General features: G+C 43.5%; 1 protein-coding gene across 5 annotated transcripts; it reads right to left on the bottom strand.

The window, feature by feature from the left end:
• Positions 1–1,181: 1,181 nt before the first annotated feature.
• Positions 1,182–16,367, bottom strand: LOC121658183 (RUN and FYVE domain-containing protein 1). 5 transcript variants are annotated; one of them, XM_042014762.1, is made up of 18 exons: positions 16,085–16,367; positions 11,213–11,386; positions 10,778–10,895; positions 10,017–10,118; positions 9,563–9,686; positions 9,098–9,156; positions 8,310–8,375; positions 7,644–7,713; positions 7,081–7,182; positions 6,523–6,639; positions 6,032–6,199; positions 5,172–5,269; positions 4,611–4,730; positions 3,692–3,821; positions 3,198–3,292; positions 2,714–2,762; positions 2,473–2,550; positions 1,182–1,913 (listed from the first exon to the last, which is right to left on the bottom strand). In XM_042014762.1, exons 1-18 carry the CDS (start codon positions 16,350–16,352, stop codon positions 1,770–1,772), a joined length of 2,082 nt encoding a protein of 693 aa, XP_041870696.1. In that variant the 5' UTR covers positions 16,353–16,367; the 3' UTR covers positions 1,182–1,769. The 5 variants fall into 5 exon arrangements, with proteins under 5 accessions (XP_041870696.1, XP_041870698.1, XP_041870697.1 ...); XM_042014764.1 differs by having other exon boundaries at positions 16,027–16,112; XM_042014763.1 differs by lacking the exon at positions 16,085–16,367 and adding an exon at positions 12,114–12,217.
• Positions 16,368–16,794: the final 427 nt, after the last annotated feature.

Here is a 16,794-nt window from a genome sequence, read left to right on the forward strand (position 1 = left end):
CTCCTTCTTGGCCTCCAGCTTCTTGTAACTACACTTGCACCCGTGTCCTCTGACTGTTGTGCTCTTGCCATGCAGCTGCTGAGCAGTGACTCCTCACTGAGCACTGACCCTTAGAGTGTTACTGTGACAACTGGGGGGGAGCAAAGGAAACCACCCCCACTGCTGGGGGTGCCCAGTGTGCGTTGGTTCAAAGCACTGCATGGCTGTGCCCTGGGCAGGGGTCTGGGCCCTGAAACTGCTGGGGGGGGTGCGAGGTGATGCTGTACTTTCCTGTAGGCATCAGTGGACGCGGCAGCTTACTGCAACCCATGTTTCAATAAATGCAACTTGTCAAACATCCTGCTTAAAGATGTGGTTTTGTAAGCAACTTAGTTACAATTTTTTGAGCACTGCACCTTCCCCTGAAACAATAATGGAATCTGCTTCTGTACAGTGCCTGTAGTACTTTTATTTGCCCTTGGTACTGAACCGTTTTTCCTGAAGGGTTGGGAACCTGAGGCCCCTTTCTACAGTGACAGAAATGTCCTCCTCTTCTCTACTAGGGGAGCTCTAAGGGTGGAATGCTGTCTGCCATGAAAGCAACCGGCTTCCTGAGGGAAATGCTGACTGAGCCCAGTTCAATCGCCTCGTGGCCTTGCTGCGCCTCTATTAGAGCTGGGGAGATCTGAGCAGCCTCAGGGCAGAGTGGGCATCACCCCTGGCTTTGCAGTGTTGCACATGGAGCCTTTGGGAGAAGCTCACTTGGTCAAAGAGCTGCGTTGGAGCCTGGGGACAGTGCTGCCTTCACCCTGCTCCTGGTGTGAGGTGACAGCCCTGTGTGCTGGCACATGGAACACAAACTGCTTTGGGCTCCCTGCTGCAGGCGAGCCCAGGCCTGGCAGAACAGGAAGCAGGTGCCCATAAACACGGCTGGGGCAGCAGCTGCTCTTCTCTGTCCCGGGGCTGGATGCAGCAAGCTGGAGTCATTGCTCTCTTTTTCTCCTGGAACAGGGTGAAAGCAGTTGCAGCTGCAGAGCAGTGGCTCCATCCAGCACCTTCCAGGAGAATGCCACAGTGTTGGTCAGGTGTCTGAGACATGTTCTGGTATCTAGCTTAAACCCTGGATGTGCATGGCACATGACAAGGACACTCTCCTCTAGGATCTGTGACTGACAGGTGTTAAAAATTAGAACTTCACTTGCTTTCAGTTTTTGCAAAAGACTTTATTGTGTAACTACTGCACTGTGGTCACAGCGACTTCCAGAACAAGTATAATGTGCAGTTTTTGACTCCGCAGTGAACTGAAGGCACATTCATTGACACTCGTTATAAAGCTCTTTCTATAGACAATTCATAAATTGACCTTTTCCTCTCTAACTTAGAGCAAATACAAAACTGTACACAAGTCAGGGAACACACAGGAGCACCTACAGTGAAGGTAAAGAAATGAAGTTCATATACAGCGAGACGGTGATGTCTACAGGGATCAAATAAATGTAGAAATGCCATATACAAATTTTAATACAAATATCTATAAAAATCAGAAAAATGAATCTTAGTTTCAAATAGAACTTTAGGGGAAATTACAGTTGATATAAGCTTCTTAATTATTCCAGTTGGAGAAGCATTAGCTTGCACAATCCCTACAAATTAATTTACACTGCTCTTACAGTGGAAGTTATCAGACCAGCCAGTCCAGTCTGCTGCACAGAAGACACCTGCAATTCAGAATTAAAAAAATAATGGCTACTTTCCAATGTTAAAGTGGCTCTGTCAAGGGTGGGAGAGCCTTAGGAGGAGTTAGAGGAGCACTGCTGGAGCAGTAACGTGTGACAATTATCACAGACACGGACGGGTTTCGGGTACGATGGCAGCGCGAGTTCGTTACTGGAACAAGTGTTGCAGAAGATGTCCCCGCAGTTTCTGCAGTGGTGCTACAAAAACAGAGAATGAGCACAGCTGCCTACAAACAGCATCAGGAAGAGAGAAGTCAGGCCTCGGGAACTGCGTCCGAGTCCACCGAGTCCCTCCCAGCAGCACTTCCTCCCGCGCAGGGCCGAGCACAGGGTGCGATCCCAGGCGCAGCCGCCCTCCCTCCGCGGTCAGGAGCTGCCCCCGCCCCGGCTCGGGGAAAGCCAGGAACAGGAGCCCGAGCGGGCCCGGCCAGGCCCGCGCCCAGGGCAGCCCGCCCGGTCCGGCCCCCGCGGCTGCCGGGTCCCCGCGCTGTCCCACACCGAGGGGCCGGGCACTGAGCAGCACCTGCTCAGCCGGGAAGGGAGCCTGAACACAGCCACAGCAGCTCCCCACCAAAAAGAGCACCCAAGCAGGGGGCAGTAATATTTTTTTGGGTGGTAAATGCCAAATTATTCCCTATGTATTTATCATGCCAACAAGACTCAGAACTGAACAGGTTCAGTCTTTCCTAGCAAAGTATGCAACAGCACCACTTTTGTTTTCCATGGATTATTGAAAATAATCCACTGAACAACACACCTTCCTTCTCGAGATGGAGAATTCCTTTTTACATTGCTTGCAGTGTGTTGCTTCATCATCCTTCAGCCACGTATGACCCTGGAAAATTGGAATGAAACCCACACTGGAGATACAAATAAACTTTACCAACATTGTTGGTATTTTACAAAACTACCTTTTAAAGCAGAATAACCAGGTGAAATTTGAAGGTATTAAATGAAATTCATATGCTTAGTCAAAATATCCATAAGATGTGGAGTACCTTTAGTGCTTTATTTACTTCTTTAATGTCTTCCATCTTCAGCTTCGATCTGGAAAAAAAAAATTGTGCCCTGCATGACTTTTAATTTAGTTATGTTTGGTCTTCCCTGCCATTCCACTGTCCAGCCACTGAACCCAAAGCCCAATTCTTCAGTCCTCTTACCCCTCTGAACCACTCACTATCACTGGGAAACTGTCAACTCAGGGTCTGCCCCTTTTTCAGTATAGGCAGAAGAATGTAGGAAAAGCACAGTTTCACTATAAGAACTAAACATTTCCTTTAATGTTTCATCTCAGCCAGGTCACTCTGACAAGATCCTCCCTCACTTTCATTTCATGGCTCTTTAGTTTCCCATACATAGTAATTGCCTCCTAGAATGCTCACATCAATTCATTTTTATAAGCAGATGAGGTTTAAAATTCTTGGTATTAGTCTGATACTCCAGCTTATGTCATTTACAGGAGCTCTGTTCCCTAGAACTTACTGGCTGAGATGAAGCCCCATTTCTTGAAGAGCTTGCTCCTGCTCCTCACGGACCTTCTTCAGCTGCTGCTTCTCATCTTGCAGTTTTCTCAGTTCCTAAAAAATCAAGCACAAAATCAAGTTTTTGTGCACTGTTTGACCTATAACCTCCATCAGTCAACCCAAACTACTCAAGCAATTCACGAGAATCAGCTCCTTTGCAAATCCCCCTATTTATAAGGCTTGACTTTTAAAATTACATGGGGGAACTACCCACAGGTTCTGCACGAACAATAGAATCATTTAACCATATTTACCAAAAAGAGGAAGATTTTCAGGTTTTGAACATCCTTGAACATAGCTAGAACATGGCAGTCCTGTGCCAACACAGGAGCACACAGTGTCCTCCGAAACTGCTCCATGCATGGCAGCAAATCCTCTTCAGGTTAACAAGAATGTTCATGCTTAAAAAATAAATCCCATTCAGTTTTTCTGAATGCTTGAAACTGTGCATACCTTTTTCAGTCCTTCCATCTGTTGCAATTCTGTTTTAAGCAGAGTGGTTGCATCTTTCTCTTGGTGCAGTTCTTTTTGCAAAATTTGTCTCTGTTCTTTTTCAGATTTTAACTCCTTTTCCAGAGTTGAGCTGTTTAAAAATAATTCATTCTAAAAAAACCCTATAGCAGAAGAATATCCTATAGCACTTAAGGATAGCAACAGTGTAAGAAGTAGAAATCTTGTCCAAAAGAGGGAAAAACTAGAGGGGTGTTCTGGGAAAGGAAAGAACAGGCAGCAGACATCAAAAATGTTAACACTGTTAACATTTAACATATGTTAACATTTTCAGGTCACAGAAAACAAACAGCAATAAAGGGTTAGAAGAAAAACAACTAACCAAAAGACCCCCGAAGAAACCAATCCCCACGAGTAAATATTTCACTACCTGGTTTTAAACTGTTGTGTTTAAAAGGGACACCCTACCCTGAAGTCTGAACAGTGAAAGAAGCTTTTTCTATTGATATTAGAAATCTTTAGAGGATTAACATTCCCTAAGAACACACCCACAAGTCCCTTCAAAAATCCCAGTCCCTTTGGATCACAGTCAGTTCTAAGCTTAGCCTACAAGCATGACCATACCTATCTCCTGATTTATTAAAAAAGCAATTGAAAGCTCCATTGCTAGTTGGAATGGGCAGATTTTTGCAGCCACTCTGTGCTCTAACTTGGATGTTCTGGAAAAAACATGTCAAAATCCTGATGCTAACTGTGCACTGTACAGAAGTGCTGTGCTTCCCTGGGTCCTGCATACGTCTGTCAGTGCTGAAGCCAACAAAATTTCAAACCTACCCCTCCTTAGACCTGAACATAAAATGAGGAGAAAACACTTCTTAAAGAAATGGCAAAGGGAAGGAAAACACCTGCTCAGATTAAATACCATTTGCTGTCCAGCTGGGCCATCTGCTGCCGACATGAGTTGAGCCTCCCAGCCAGCTCCTGCTTCATCTTATTGCACCGTTCCTCTGCTGCCTGCCTGGCCTTCTCCGCCTGCTGCAGCCTACACAGGAAGGAACACGGACATCTGTTTCTAGTTCACTCCTTTCCTGCACCCTCTCACCCTCTTCTTTTAGAGTTACCACAGAGATCTTTGTAAAAGCTTGAACTGAAAATGCTAGTGGAGAAAAAAAAAGACTTTTGAAAGCAGTTGTTTCTGAAAAAACCCCAAAACCAAAGTCACACCTGTTCTTGAAGTGAAGTGAACATGTTTTTCAACAGCCTGCTTATGGAAAGAACTATGGTTTTCCAGTGGGTCAGTTATGGGCATGTTTGGGAAGAAAGAACAGCAAGCACAGAGGGATGAAGAGCAGAAAGTGAAAAAGCTCGTGCTGGCACACAGGCCCAAATGGCTATAGGGCATATGGAAGGTCATCCTATAAAGGTTTATACTGGAAACTTTCTACTGACTTCAGCGTTGACTTTCTGATCTTGCAATTATTACCTCTCTTCCATTTGTTTCATAGAGGACATCATCTCATTTGTTTTTCCTTCAAAAGAGGATATTGCTTCTGTTTTCTGTTGTAACGAACACTCTGCATTCTGTAGGAAATAGTGAACAGTGTTTAAAGTCTGCCACCAGAAAAAGAATGTTCAGCTTGCTAAAGGCCATGCCTGGGTCTGACTGGAATGTGCAAACAAAATGCTGATAATGCCAGAGCAGACATTGCTCCAATTGTTTTGTTACAACCTCGGAAAAACCCAAACCACCTTAACTAAGTTTTGACCTAAGAAATCAGCTACAAGCCAGAATGTTCTCTTCAGAAAATGCTTGAAGAAATAAGATCAGATTAAATTGACAGGGTAAGAATACCAATGATGATTTGAATGTAACAACTGCACTCAGTTGGCATGGAACCACGAAGCAAAAAAATAACCCCAAATAAATACTGCTTTCAAAAGTAAAGGCACACCTCAGCACTGGGGTTTCACTGATTGTTGTCTTGCAAGTGTCTGGGAAGGAGGCAAAGACCTGGGTAAAGTCTGAACAGGCATCGGGAAATAGGCCATAAAAATGGAGAGAAATCCCCTCTGGAATTCTGGCACCAGGTGTGGGAAAGGAAGGCTTGCTGAACTCTTACTTCATGCACGGAGAAGCTAGTTAAAGTTTTATTTCATTAATGGAAACAAGCCGTGTATATTTTGTGTGAGCACTACTACTCCATTACTACTACTACTCCACTACTCTACATCCTTGTAGAAATGCCTACCATACAGTTTCATCCAGTTGAAAAGAAGATGTAAAACCACAACCCACCCAAATGAGAAACCCCACAAAAACCATCCCCAGCCCCCTGTACACACCTGAGATTTGTGAAACATCTGCAAGTTAATGGCCTTCACTTCTTCTAACTGTTGGCGAAGTGCAACTAAAGTGTCTTGTTTTTCATGAGTATCTTTTTCCAGAAGTTTCATGGCAATTTCCATTTCTGTTTTCATTCCAATTTGTAGCTCCAACTCTTTCTCTAGTTCCTTACAAAGAGATTTCCTAGTTACTGCTACGTAGCCATATGTCAGGGATAAAACCCAGATAATCCCATACACAAACTGTGTCTTTGCTGTAATAATGCCAGTGGTTTCTTAAAAAGAGACCTGTTATTTCCAATACTCCAAAAGCCCCAATTCCCAGTACCTTACAGACACTATTAACAACCAATGCCCAGCATCTTGCTTGCAATTGCTCAATGAATTCCAAACAGCTGCAAAAGGTGCACAGCTGTCATCTCGTATTTGTAATGTTACAGTAGGCTGAATCCCGTGTCTTTCACTTCACTTCTATAGTTAAGTTTCCTTACCAGCCTGATCTTTTTTTCTTCTTTCAACTGCTTCCAAACATCACTGTACATTTCATCAAGACCCTGTCGTGACTGCTTGTAAGTATCCAGTTCTACTTTTGTATCCTCTTTTGTTACCTACAAGAAACATCAGCTACATAAGATCACAAAGTACTTAAAGTATCCCTTTAATTCTTGTGTGTAATAGGAGTATTTCAATGTGCTATTTCAAGTAAAATCCTACTGTTTTACAATCAATGACATGGCAAACATTAATAAGCTGAAATTTCAAAGATACAGTAATGATAAAAATACATTAATATTTTATACTTTTTACTTTACTACTTCTAATACTTTGAATTTGTTCTTCCTTCTGCAAGTGTATTTTTGGGTGTGTAGTAAAGAACAGTAAAATCTAATGCCTGAGCATACAACACCCAAACCCAGTGACCTGCATAGCAACATGTTCAAGTGTGCTAAGCGTTCCAGTTCACAGCAGGTTTGGGAGAACTCCCTACAGCTGATCAAAAGAGATCACTTATTTTAAGGATCCTCATCATCTCTAAATAGGTGTCCCACCTCTACACTTTTTTCACTCCGCTCACGAATTAATTCATTCTGTTGTTTTAGCTGCTGCTGCTCCTCCTGAAGGGATCCAATTCGGTCAGTAGCTGCTGCGAGCTGTATGAAGAGAATAGATCTGTATCTAATCACTGTGAAATCATGCAGCATCTGGAGCAATTCTAAAGTCAGTAGCTCAGTCTTTGCAGCAGCTCTCTGCTCACTTCCCCTTTTGTTCTCCCCAGGAGCTGCCTGACCCTTCTGCAGCTGTACCCACTGTCAGCCAAAATTAATATGCCCACCAGTATTTGTTCACCATCTTCTGCTTCACATCCTCATCAATTATTTTTAAATATTAACTGAGCAAAGAAACACACTGTAGTGTAAAAGGCTAATACCCACCCTGGATCTGTGGTATGAACTAGGAGCCATACCAACCCATGCCAACCCATGCCAGTCCATCCAGTCCCCACATCTCACCAGTATCTACTCAAATATTTTAGGTGTAAGGTACAGTCTTAGGGAGTTTTGTCTCTGATGGAAAAGAGCTGTGAGGAATATTTAACACACCAGACACAAACCTCTTCCTGGAGTTTTGAATTGGTCTTTTCTAAACAGTCTATTTTGTTCTGGAGATCTGCAACTGTGCAACTGCAGCAAAGAAGAGAGATGCATAAAAACAATAAATGAAGTGTCAATGTTTAACTTTTACTCCTATCCTCCAACAGTATTTTTACAGTCTTGCATTTGTTAACTACGAAGTACTTTGGTGAGCTGGGAAAAGGTCCTGAGGAAGAACAATTGTCCCTCTTAAGCACTGAGAGGACCATGCCCTTCTGCTGGCAGCCCTGTTCTGTCTCAGCTTTCGCAGTCTTAACACCCCTCCTGCTCAAGAGGGTAAGGGAGATCTGCTCCTCCCACTGAGCAACCTATGGGGGAAGACTCTTTCTCCAAGGAATGAATTTCCAGATGCACTTGTAATAGTTTCTCTTGAAAAAAATAGCTCCGAAATATTCTGTTAATCAGTCTCAAAAAAGTAAACTATTACACACACTTGCTTTCTGCATTGCATGTGCCCGCAGAAGAGTAAGACTACAAAATGAAACGAAGATTTTTGGGAAATAATCAGAAAAGGCATTTCAATATCAACCCAAAATCTACAAGACTGACAGCAGAGACATTCAAAGTCATGCTGGAAAGGCTAAACAGGACAACTCTTTGTATATGAGAATAGATGAAAATCCCACCTTAGATGTCGGTTCAGTTCTTCCACATAATGCTTCTGGTCAAGGACAGCTGTAATCCCTCCATCTCTAGTTACAAAAGTGAGAATTTATTGATTGAGAATAAACTCCTTCATTCTAAAGTGCTATTTTGTACTAGGGCTTTCAGCACAGACCTGCAAACAGAGCTAAAATCTTATATCCTTTCCTTATAAAAATACTTGTGTCTGAGCTGGATCAGAAGTACCAGGAAGGCGAAGCAGCTCCTTGGCTGCTTCTCAGCAGCTCCACATTGAAGTGCTCTGAAGTGACAGAAACACATAAAATATGAAGATCCCTTCATTTGCTACACGTCTTAGAAGACCTTAGAAGACCTGACCCAGTGCTGCTAACTGCAGTCTCAAATCTAATATTTCACTTAAAATTACATTTTTCCCCCCCATAACTGATGTCTCCCTCAAAGACAGCTACTTAGTTGACAGGGTTTCTGAAACTGTGCTTAGAAACAAAGCAGTGAGTTAGCAATGGGTGACTTGCAAATCATCTCTTCTAAAACCAAATAAAAGCACAATCTAATATTTTGTGTACTTTTAATTTGGTCCCAGCTCAAGACTCAAACTCTCCAAACTGTTGTTAAAACTACCACAAATTCAGTCTCTGAATTGTTTAGGTAACAAAATATGGTTTGGGTTTTCCTTTTTGGATGATTAATAGTTTGAGATCTCCAGCACTCCCATCCTCCCACAGACTGTCTGACAGGTTTGTTCTACAAAAACTGTAATGATTTAGAATTATTAATTCACCATACATACTGTTTGCCATCACTGTCCTGAGTTTCCTTAAGGTACAAGGAAAAATCAATAACTCCAACCTGAAAAATATATTTAAGATATTAACACGCCTTCACAGTGCAATTACACAAAGAAGCAGGCATTATTGTATATTTGGAAAATGATAAAAATCTGAGGTTTAGATTTAGGGAGACAAATAATACCTATATTCTTCTCAGCTGATGCAAATATGCAAGCTAGTATTTGTCATAAAAGCATCAAAGTAACCATATTATGTGTGACCAGTTTCCTGGCAGTTATTAGTTTTGACAGTACTTCCATAAACTGGGACTTACATACTTCTGAGTCACTGAGGGAAACCCAAGAAGCTCCAACACAGGCCATGCTGGAAAGAAATCTGGAGCCATCTCAATAAAGTATTTATAGATGTACTTAATTCTACTAGAATCTTATACCAACTGATCCTATTTAAGCTTTAATCTTCACCTGGGAATCCAAGTCTTCTCCTTTCAAGCAGAGGTTTGCATCAATAACATTCAGTCCAACCAGCAGACCCACAATAACAGCTCCTTCCTCCTCCATCATCAATGCATCAGGTTCATAAAATTCACTGGAAGAAATAGTATAAGGCATCACTGCACATCAAACAATTATAATGGCACTTCCATCACTGAAATCATATGAACCATAATGCAGCCTTTACAAAACTCAGCTGAGCTCTCACTAATTCATTGAATAAAGCAGAAGATTTAGAACTCTCTCAGAAAATACTCTGCAAGTTCCTCTGTAGATTCACTGCAAAAATAATTAACCACTTGCTCCTCTGCAGGCTGCAAGAACAAGCTTAAACCGGTCAATTAATGACTCTCCCTGGAGCCACAGGAGGTGTCAGGGATTCAGGAATACAATGGAATTCAGGAATACATGTCTGTGCTGTTACCTTAACAGATGTTTATGGTCCAGGAGTACTTTGAGATAATCTGCCAATTTCTTCTGCATGAGTGCTAGATACAGCCAAGCCCTCCCTCTGCCCACAGCAGTCCTAAAATGAAAAGTTGCATGTTTCGGTAAAATCAAGGTGTTTTATTAACTAGATTTGTGCAATTCAAAATTCTCACTTTACAAAGTGAGGGGAAGGACATTATTTACTAAAAACAACAACAACAACAACAACAAATCTCTGGGGAAATGAACTGTTGTCTCCAGAACACAAGAGCATTTAAGTATATTCCTTTCTTCAGGGAAAGTATATTGTAAAATCTTCCTAATTTGAAAAACCATATATATTGTCTATTAGCACCATAACCCAACCTTTGATACATCCTAGCACTAAAATCAAGTCTACTTCAACCATCCTGAATTACTCAAACCAAATACTACCAGCACATGCACAAAATGACATAAAATCATGAAAGTGGGGAAAAGAAGAAGAAAAAAATACCTGTGAAGACTTTAGTTACTTTTAGCAAGGTTATAAAAGTTTCCAAATGCTGTTTTCAATCTGACAGCATTGTTTGAGTCAGAAACTCTGAATTATTTTGAGATATCCTCCTCATCTCTTGGAGAAGTCAATGCCTCCTACATGCCCTATTTTTTTTTCTTTGGTAACAAGAGCTCGTTAAAGGAAGCCAAGAGACTACACGAAGGATTCCTTTTCCCAGCCACATAAACAAAATGCATCATCCCCAACAATTAACTTACTTCAACTCTGGCAGATTTTTAACACTAGTTGCTATATCTGATGCTTCAGGACAAAGTTTTTCCACTAGCTCCAAAGGACCAAAAAACGATTTATTCTGTCCAATAAATGTCTTCTTCACTAAAGGGAGCATACAGAGACATTTGTGAGGAAAAATGACAGGCTTCCAATTCCAGAATTTTAGATAAATTTTACTTTGTCACCTTGTCTTACCAGCTTATAAAGTGTCTGTGGAAAGGGGGCATTAAAAACACTTAGACAGTTTAGGAGGCACAAAATACAGGGTTTATAAGGGTAACCACATAGTTGTATCTGTAATACTAATTAGCACTGTATGTTTATAGAATAATGTCATTCAGAAGTCAAGCTGGGGCCACATCAGGACATGACAGAGACTCCTTGACGTGCCTCTCCTCAGCCTGGCAGCCAGTGCCCACCTTTGAGCCCGTGCTTGAGACAGTGCTCCAGCACCACGAAGAACTGCTGCAGCGGTGGGAAGTCGGAGTCCAAGGTCCGGCCCAGGCTCAGGGCTGACTGGATGAGGATTTTGATGCTGAGCTTCATCATGTTCATGAGGTTGGCACGCTCCTCCATGGTGTGACACCGTGTATCTGGAGGCACACGGGTGGGGAAAGGAAAGCTGCTTTACAATCACAGAAGCAATTAGGTTGGAAAAGACCTTTGAGATCATTGAGTCCAATGTATGATCAAAGTAGGCCAGGCCACTGAGTACCAGACCAGTGTTTCTTCAAACAGCTCCAGGGACTGTGACTCTACCACCTCCCTGGGCAGCCCATTCCAATGTGTAACAACCCTTTCTGTGAAGAAATACTTCCTAATGTCCAACCTAAACCTCCCCTGCTGCAGTTTAAGATTATATCCTCTCTTCTTATCACTGTTTGCCTGGGAGAAGAGACCGACCCCCATCTGGCTAAAGCCTCCTGTCAGGGACTTGTGGAGAGTGATAAGGTCACCCCTGAGCCTCTTTTTCTCCAGACTAAACATCCCCAGCTCCCTCAGCCGCTCCTTATAGGACTTGTGCTCCAGACCCTTCCTCAGCTCTGTTGCCGTTCTCTGGGCCCGCTCCAGCCCCTCAATGTCGTTCCTGCATTGAGGGGCCCCGAACTGGTCACAGCACTCGAGGTGTGGCCTCCCCATTTCCAGGTACCTGGGGAGAATCTGCACGGAGACGCTGCGCAGCTTTTAGACACCCCTCGCCGCGGTGCCCCCGCTGGGCCTCCATCCTGCGGCGGGGGCGAGCCGGGTAAACCCCCCCGCAGTGCCGCGCCCAGCCCCCGGGGGAGCGCGGCCGCAGCCCCCGGCCCGCGGGGTCCCTACCTGAGCGGCGGGGCCGGGCCGGGGGGACCCGCGGGGCTGAGGGACCCCGGCCCGCCGCGTTACCACGGCGACAGCGCGCGCGGCGGGGGCGGGCCGGCCGCCATCTTAGAGCAGTGTGAGGGGCGCGGGGCGGGCTCGGCCCGGCCGGGGCGTGTTGCAAAATGTGGAGTATGTACAGATTTACTTAAGAAAGGATGTTCTTCGATCTTTGTACAATTTCAAGCCTAAGCAACAGGAAGGGTGATTTAACCCGTGAAATATCAGCTAACGAGCAAGCTGTAAGTGCCGCCTAGGTATTACAAGGGCGAATCACTTGTCGGTAGAATTGCCTTGTTAAGGTTTAGGGCTGGACATGCTTTAGTGACCTCAGACCTAGGGGAGGTTAAGGAAAGGATGTTAGCACTGGTAGTGGACTCAAAGGATGCAGAATTCATGCGCCGCAAGGACGGCCTGAAGCTGAGTCAGGGGAGGTTTAGGTTGCGATCTGGAGAAGGTTCTTCAGCCAGAGGGTGGTGGGACACTGGAATGGGCTCCTCATGGAAATGGTCACAGCACCAAGCCTGAGAGAGCTCAAGAAGCATTTGTACAACACTTTCAGACACATGGTGTGACTCTTGGGGATGGTCCTGTAAAGGTCTAGGAGTTGGACTGAATGATCCTGGTGGGTCCCTTCCAACACAGCATATTCTATGATTTTATGACATTTGGCAGAACCTCCGAGATAAGGAAGAAACTCATAAAGCCATTTCAGCAACTGTGCTCAATCTGCTCCGACTGGGTAGAAGGTAATTCTGGCAGGGGCAGACTGTGACCACCGACCCCAAGAAACCCACCGACCCAAAAGAATAGGTAGACTGAGCATGTGGACTAATGAGCATGAGAAGCGAGGATATCATTGGCCAATAGAAGATAGAATAGAAATTAATAAAAGAACCTAGGAATTTGTAGCCAATGAACATTAATACCTTTGTTTGCTAAAATAGTGAAAAGTTTTGGTAGTCATACTGGCTTTGTGGATTTACCACCCAGTCCCCTTTTCTGTACAAAACTGTAAATAAATCAAACCCCTCCACTCTCCGCATGGATTGGCCTCCTGCAGACCAAGTGAAAGAACTTGTTTTGGGGCAACAGAAGGAGTGGGACCAAGACCGGGACCAGCCCCCTTGCTCCTTAAGGCACCTATACGCTCTGACAGGAACTGCCAACCACAGCCCAGTGGCCACCAAAATCACGTTTTAAGCCACTGCTGTTTCAGTAGGACAGTCTTGCTGCCACCTGTGGGTCACACATGGCCACACTCTGCAGCAACAGCAGTGGCAGAAGCCCCAGCCCTGTGTCAGTCACACTCAAGATGATTAACACCGTTTTTAAGATCATGCAAAAGTCTCTGGCATTAATTTTACCTTTCTTTTTGTGCACACAATGCTAATTTAGGGTTAAAAATGAGCAAAACTCCTCCTTGTGTCAGAAGATGGAAAACAGAGTCATTCTAATCTAACTGACCTTAATATCTACAATACACACAAAATGCTGTAATCTCTGCAGGCTACTGTATAGTTCATTGTATATATATTATACACACTATATACAATAGTATATCTAGTGTATAATCAATATACAGTATACTCTATATATACATATGTATATATAAAGAGTATACTGTATATTGTCTACAGCCAGTGGATACCTCAAAACTGCATATAATGTGTTGACATGAGGCTCAGGATTAAAAGCACCGTAATATTTAGAATTTTGATCTCAATATTGTCAGGGTACACATTAGGAACAGGAAAAAAATCTGCACAAACAGAAAATGAGTGAGTTTTCTGGGGTGGTTCAAGGCATTGCTAACCATTTTGATGGTTTTTTGAATTTGAATTTTTACTTACCAGGAATACTTTCCCTCTATGCCTTGCTCAAGATACACGTATTACCCACAAGACTTAAAAAAATAAAATACCATGAATGAAATGCTCTTTATGAACACAATTTTAAACTAAGAAGGGTCTTAATATGGGTTTGCATTAAGCTAAATAATTACTTGAACAATATTTTTTAGACTGTTGCAAATTTACACAGTCAAGCACATCTTTTGCAAAACTGTGCAGGTTGGTACACGCAAAATAAACAGGTGTTAGACACACTACCAAAGCCAAGCATCAAAGATTAGGAACCAGGTTATGCCAGTGCAAAAGATCACAGACATGATGCTGCAATCTTTAAGAATGCAGTCACACCGTTTTGTATCTTATTCAACTCAAGAGATTTGTTTCAACATCTTTTTGAAGCCACATGCCTTGTTTACTGTAATTATTCAGCACACTTTGAAGTCAGAAAACACTGAAGCACAAAGGAAAGCTCACAGTTCTCCATCCCTTGGTCTTTGGAACTGCAAGTCTTTCTTGATTTGTTTTCTTTAGATTTGAAGCTTCTGGCCTCTCTGCAAGGCAGGACACAATTTCCTCAGTGGAAGACACTGGTTTTAGAATGGGGTTTATGTGTTTAGAACATGTGATCAATAGATCTGAAGTAGCAGGTAGAGTATACAATCTCTGGAAAAAGATGACAGCAGGGAACAAGCTCCAAGCTTTCCACAAGTGGCCTTGCAGGCCTTGGCTTATTTCTTAAAAATACCTGCTTTAAATTGAATTTATAGTGCTTGGTCAAAGGTAAATAATATTGAACAGGTAGAACAGGTGCCTTAGTGCCTGTTCACATTTCATATAAAATTATTAACAGATTTTTCATACAGAATTTTCCATAAAACTCATCAACATATTATCCGAATCCTTTGAACAATTTTGGAGGTGGTGGTGTGTTCCCTTAATTTACAAGGAAGAAGCTGAAAGATTATGGTAAAAGTTCCATTAAGTGTAGTAGCTTCATTTCAAGTAAGAGAATATTTTATTCCCTGGCAAATGCTGTATACTCTTTTGAATGACATCTATTCACAGCATTATTCCAAATGCAAACAGAGAAAATGGGATATTCTGCACTTTGTCAGGTTAGATCCCAGGTGCGCCAAGATGAGCACCGAGGAAACAAACCTGCGAGAAGTTTGGTGTGAGACTTTGAGATGCAGGAAAAGAAAAGAGTCTATTTTTTCAGGACAATTAATCTTCAACTCTGACTATGCAACACTGAGGAATTTTTACAGAAAATGAAGTCCATCAGCAGTAACATTTCCCCATGCTGTCCCAACTCAGCCCCATGGAACTTCCCTTTGAATACTCAGTACCATTAAAATCAAAAAGGTCAGCACCAAACAGAGCAAAGCTGAGCTCCAGTGCTCCAGAACAATTAAGCACCAGTCTGAGACTCTGGAGTACAAGGCTTCAGGCCCAATTTCTGCTGCATTTGAATGGTTTTGGGTTTTTTTTCCTCTTTATGAAAATTACTGAGATTTATTTTCCATATGATTCAAGTAAAGCCCTTTTAGTTCAGTTCTAAGAGACCTGTTCCACAAATCTGTAGGGCTGCTAGATCCACAAATGCCAATGTTGAACAAAGCAAGTCGTGGTTAAACTGAAGGCATTTTTAGTATAGTTAAAAAGTAACTTATAACAAATCTGTATTTTAGTTTGCTTGTCTAGTCTCTGATAGGAAAGTTACAGCAAATTCCTTCCCGGAACCTGCAGCACATGAGGGAGGATATGGAATTTTGAGGGATCCCTCAGTGCAGCCAGGCTGATGGTGAGGGGAGCTTTAAGGAGAAGGAGAAAAGGCAGCAAATAAAACAAAAGCAAATTTCTCCAAATAGAAGAGTTTAGGTTTCTTCTGGTTATAATGCATTTCTGAAGTTCTACATCTGTGTCGCTTGTTTAATTTTACTTCAATACAAAACTGCAGCATCCTATAAAAAGAAATTCAAAGTAACACCCATGCACCACTGACACGACCCAGCAGCACTTACGGGAGCGAACTCATTTGCGCACCACAAAAGCGAGTTTACTAAAGAAGCGGAGCCGTACTTGTCTTTGCCGGGCTGTCACTGCTGCCGGACTTGGACACCAATCCCACCAGGGATGCGGACTTCAGGGCGCTTCCATAGCTCAGCGCCAAGTTTTCCGAGGCTTTCTTGGCCAGCGACAAGATCGGAGCAGACCACCTCGCCTCCTCCGGTTTCGCCTTCTCCTCGTTCCTCAGCTCGGCCGCGTCAGGGAGCTGTTTTTTGTCAATAACCTCAAAGTCTTCCTCCTTTCCCGCGGCGGGCGCGGCGCGGCGCTCCCCGGCAGCCATCTTGGACAGGTCACATGACCGCGGCCAGGGGCGAGGAAGCCGCCGCCGCCCCGGGTGAGGGGTGGGAACCGGGAGGGCATCGGGAAATGGGGGCTGGTGCTGGAGCCGGGCAGGAACCGGGGCAGGTGCTGAAACCCGAGCAGGTCCCGGGAACCAGGGCATGTCCCGGAGGCAGCGTGAAGCAGCTGCACACAAAGGCAGGGCTGCAAGGCAGGCCCGCCCTGGACTGAGCACTTCGCTTGGTGTTCAGCGTTAAAGGGCGTGAAAGATGAAGGAAGAGTTTACCTTTGAACAAGTTAGGAAAGTAACAAAAAGCACGGGTTTTTACTGCTATCTGTGTCCCCAGACATAATTTTCAATAAAAAAATTCATGTGTTTTGACATCTTAGATTTACACAGTTAAGTTGTGACAGCTTTAAAAGATCTCTATTACTCTGCCTGT

This window comes from Corvus kubaryi, unplaced genomic scaffold, assembly GCF_017639235.1.
Source record: "Corvus kubaryi isolate FWS band 111438036 unplaced genomic scaffold, C.kubaryi_AGA036_p1.0 split2-37374, whole genome shotgun sequence".
Taxonomy (NCBI): Eukaryota; Metazoa; Chordata; class Aves; order Passeriformes; family Corvidae; genus Corvus; species Corvus kubaryi.

Excerpts from the sequence above, each read along its gene's own strand:
- LOC121658183 (XM_042014762.1), bottom strand. The coding sequence starts at position 16,352 with ATGGCTGCCGGGGAGCGCCGCGCCGCGCCCGCCGCGGGAAAGGAGGAA. Across the intron at positions 8,376-9,097 it reads CAGGACAGTGATGGCAAACA|AGATGGAGGGATTACAGCTG; the intron begins GTATGTATGGTG and ends TTTTGTAACTAG. Across the intron at positions 7,714-8,309 it reads GAACTGAACCGACATCTAAG|TTGCACAGTTGCAGATCTCC; the intron begins GTGGGATTTTCA and ends TCTTTGCTGCAG.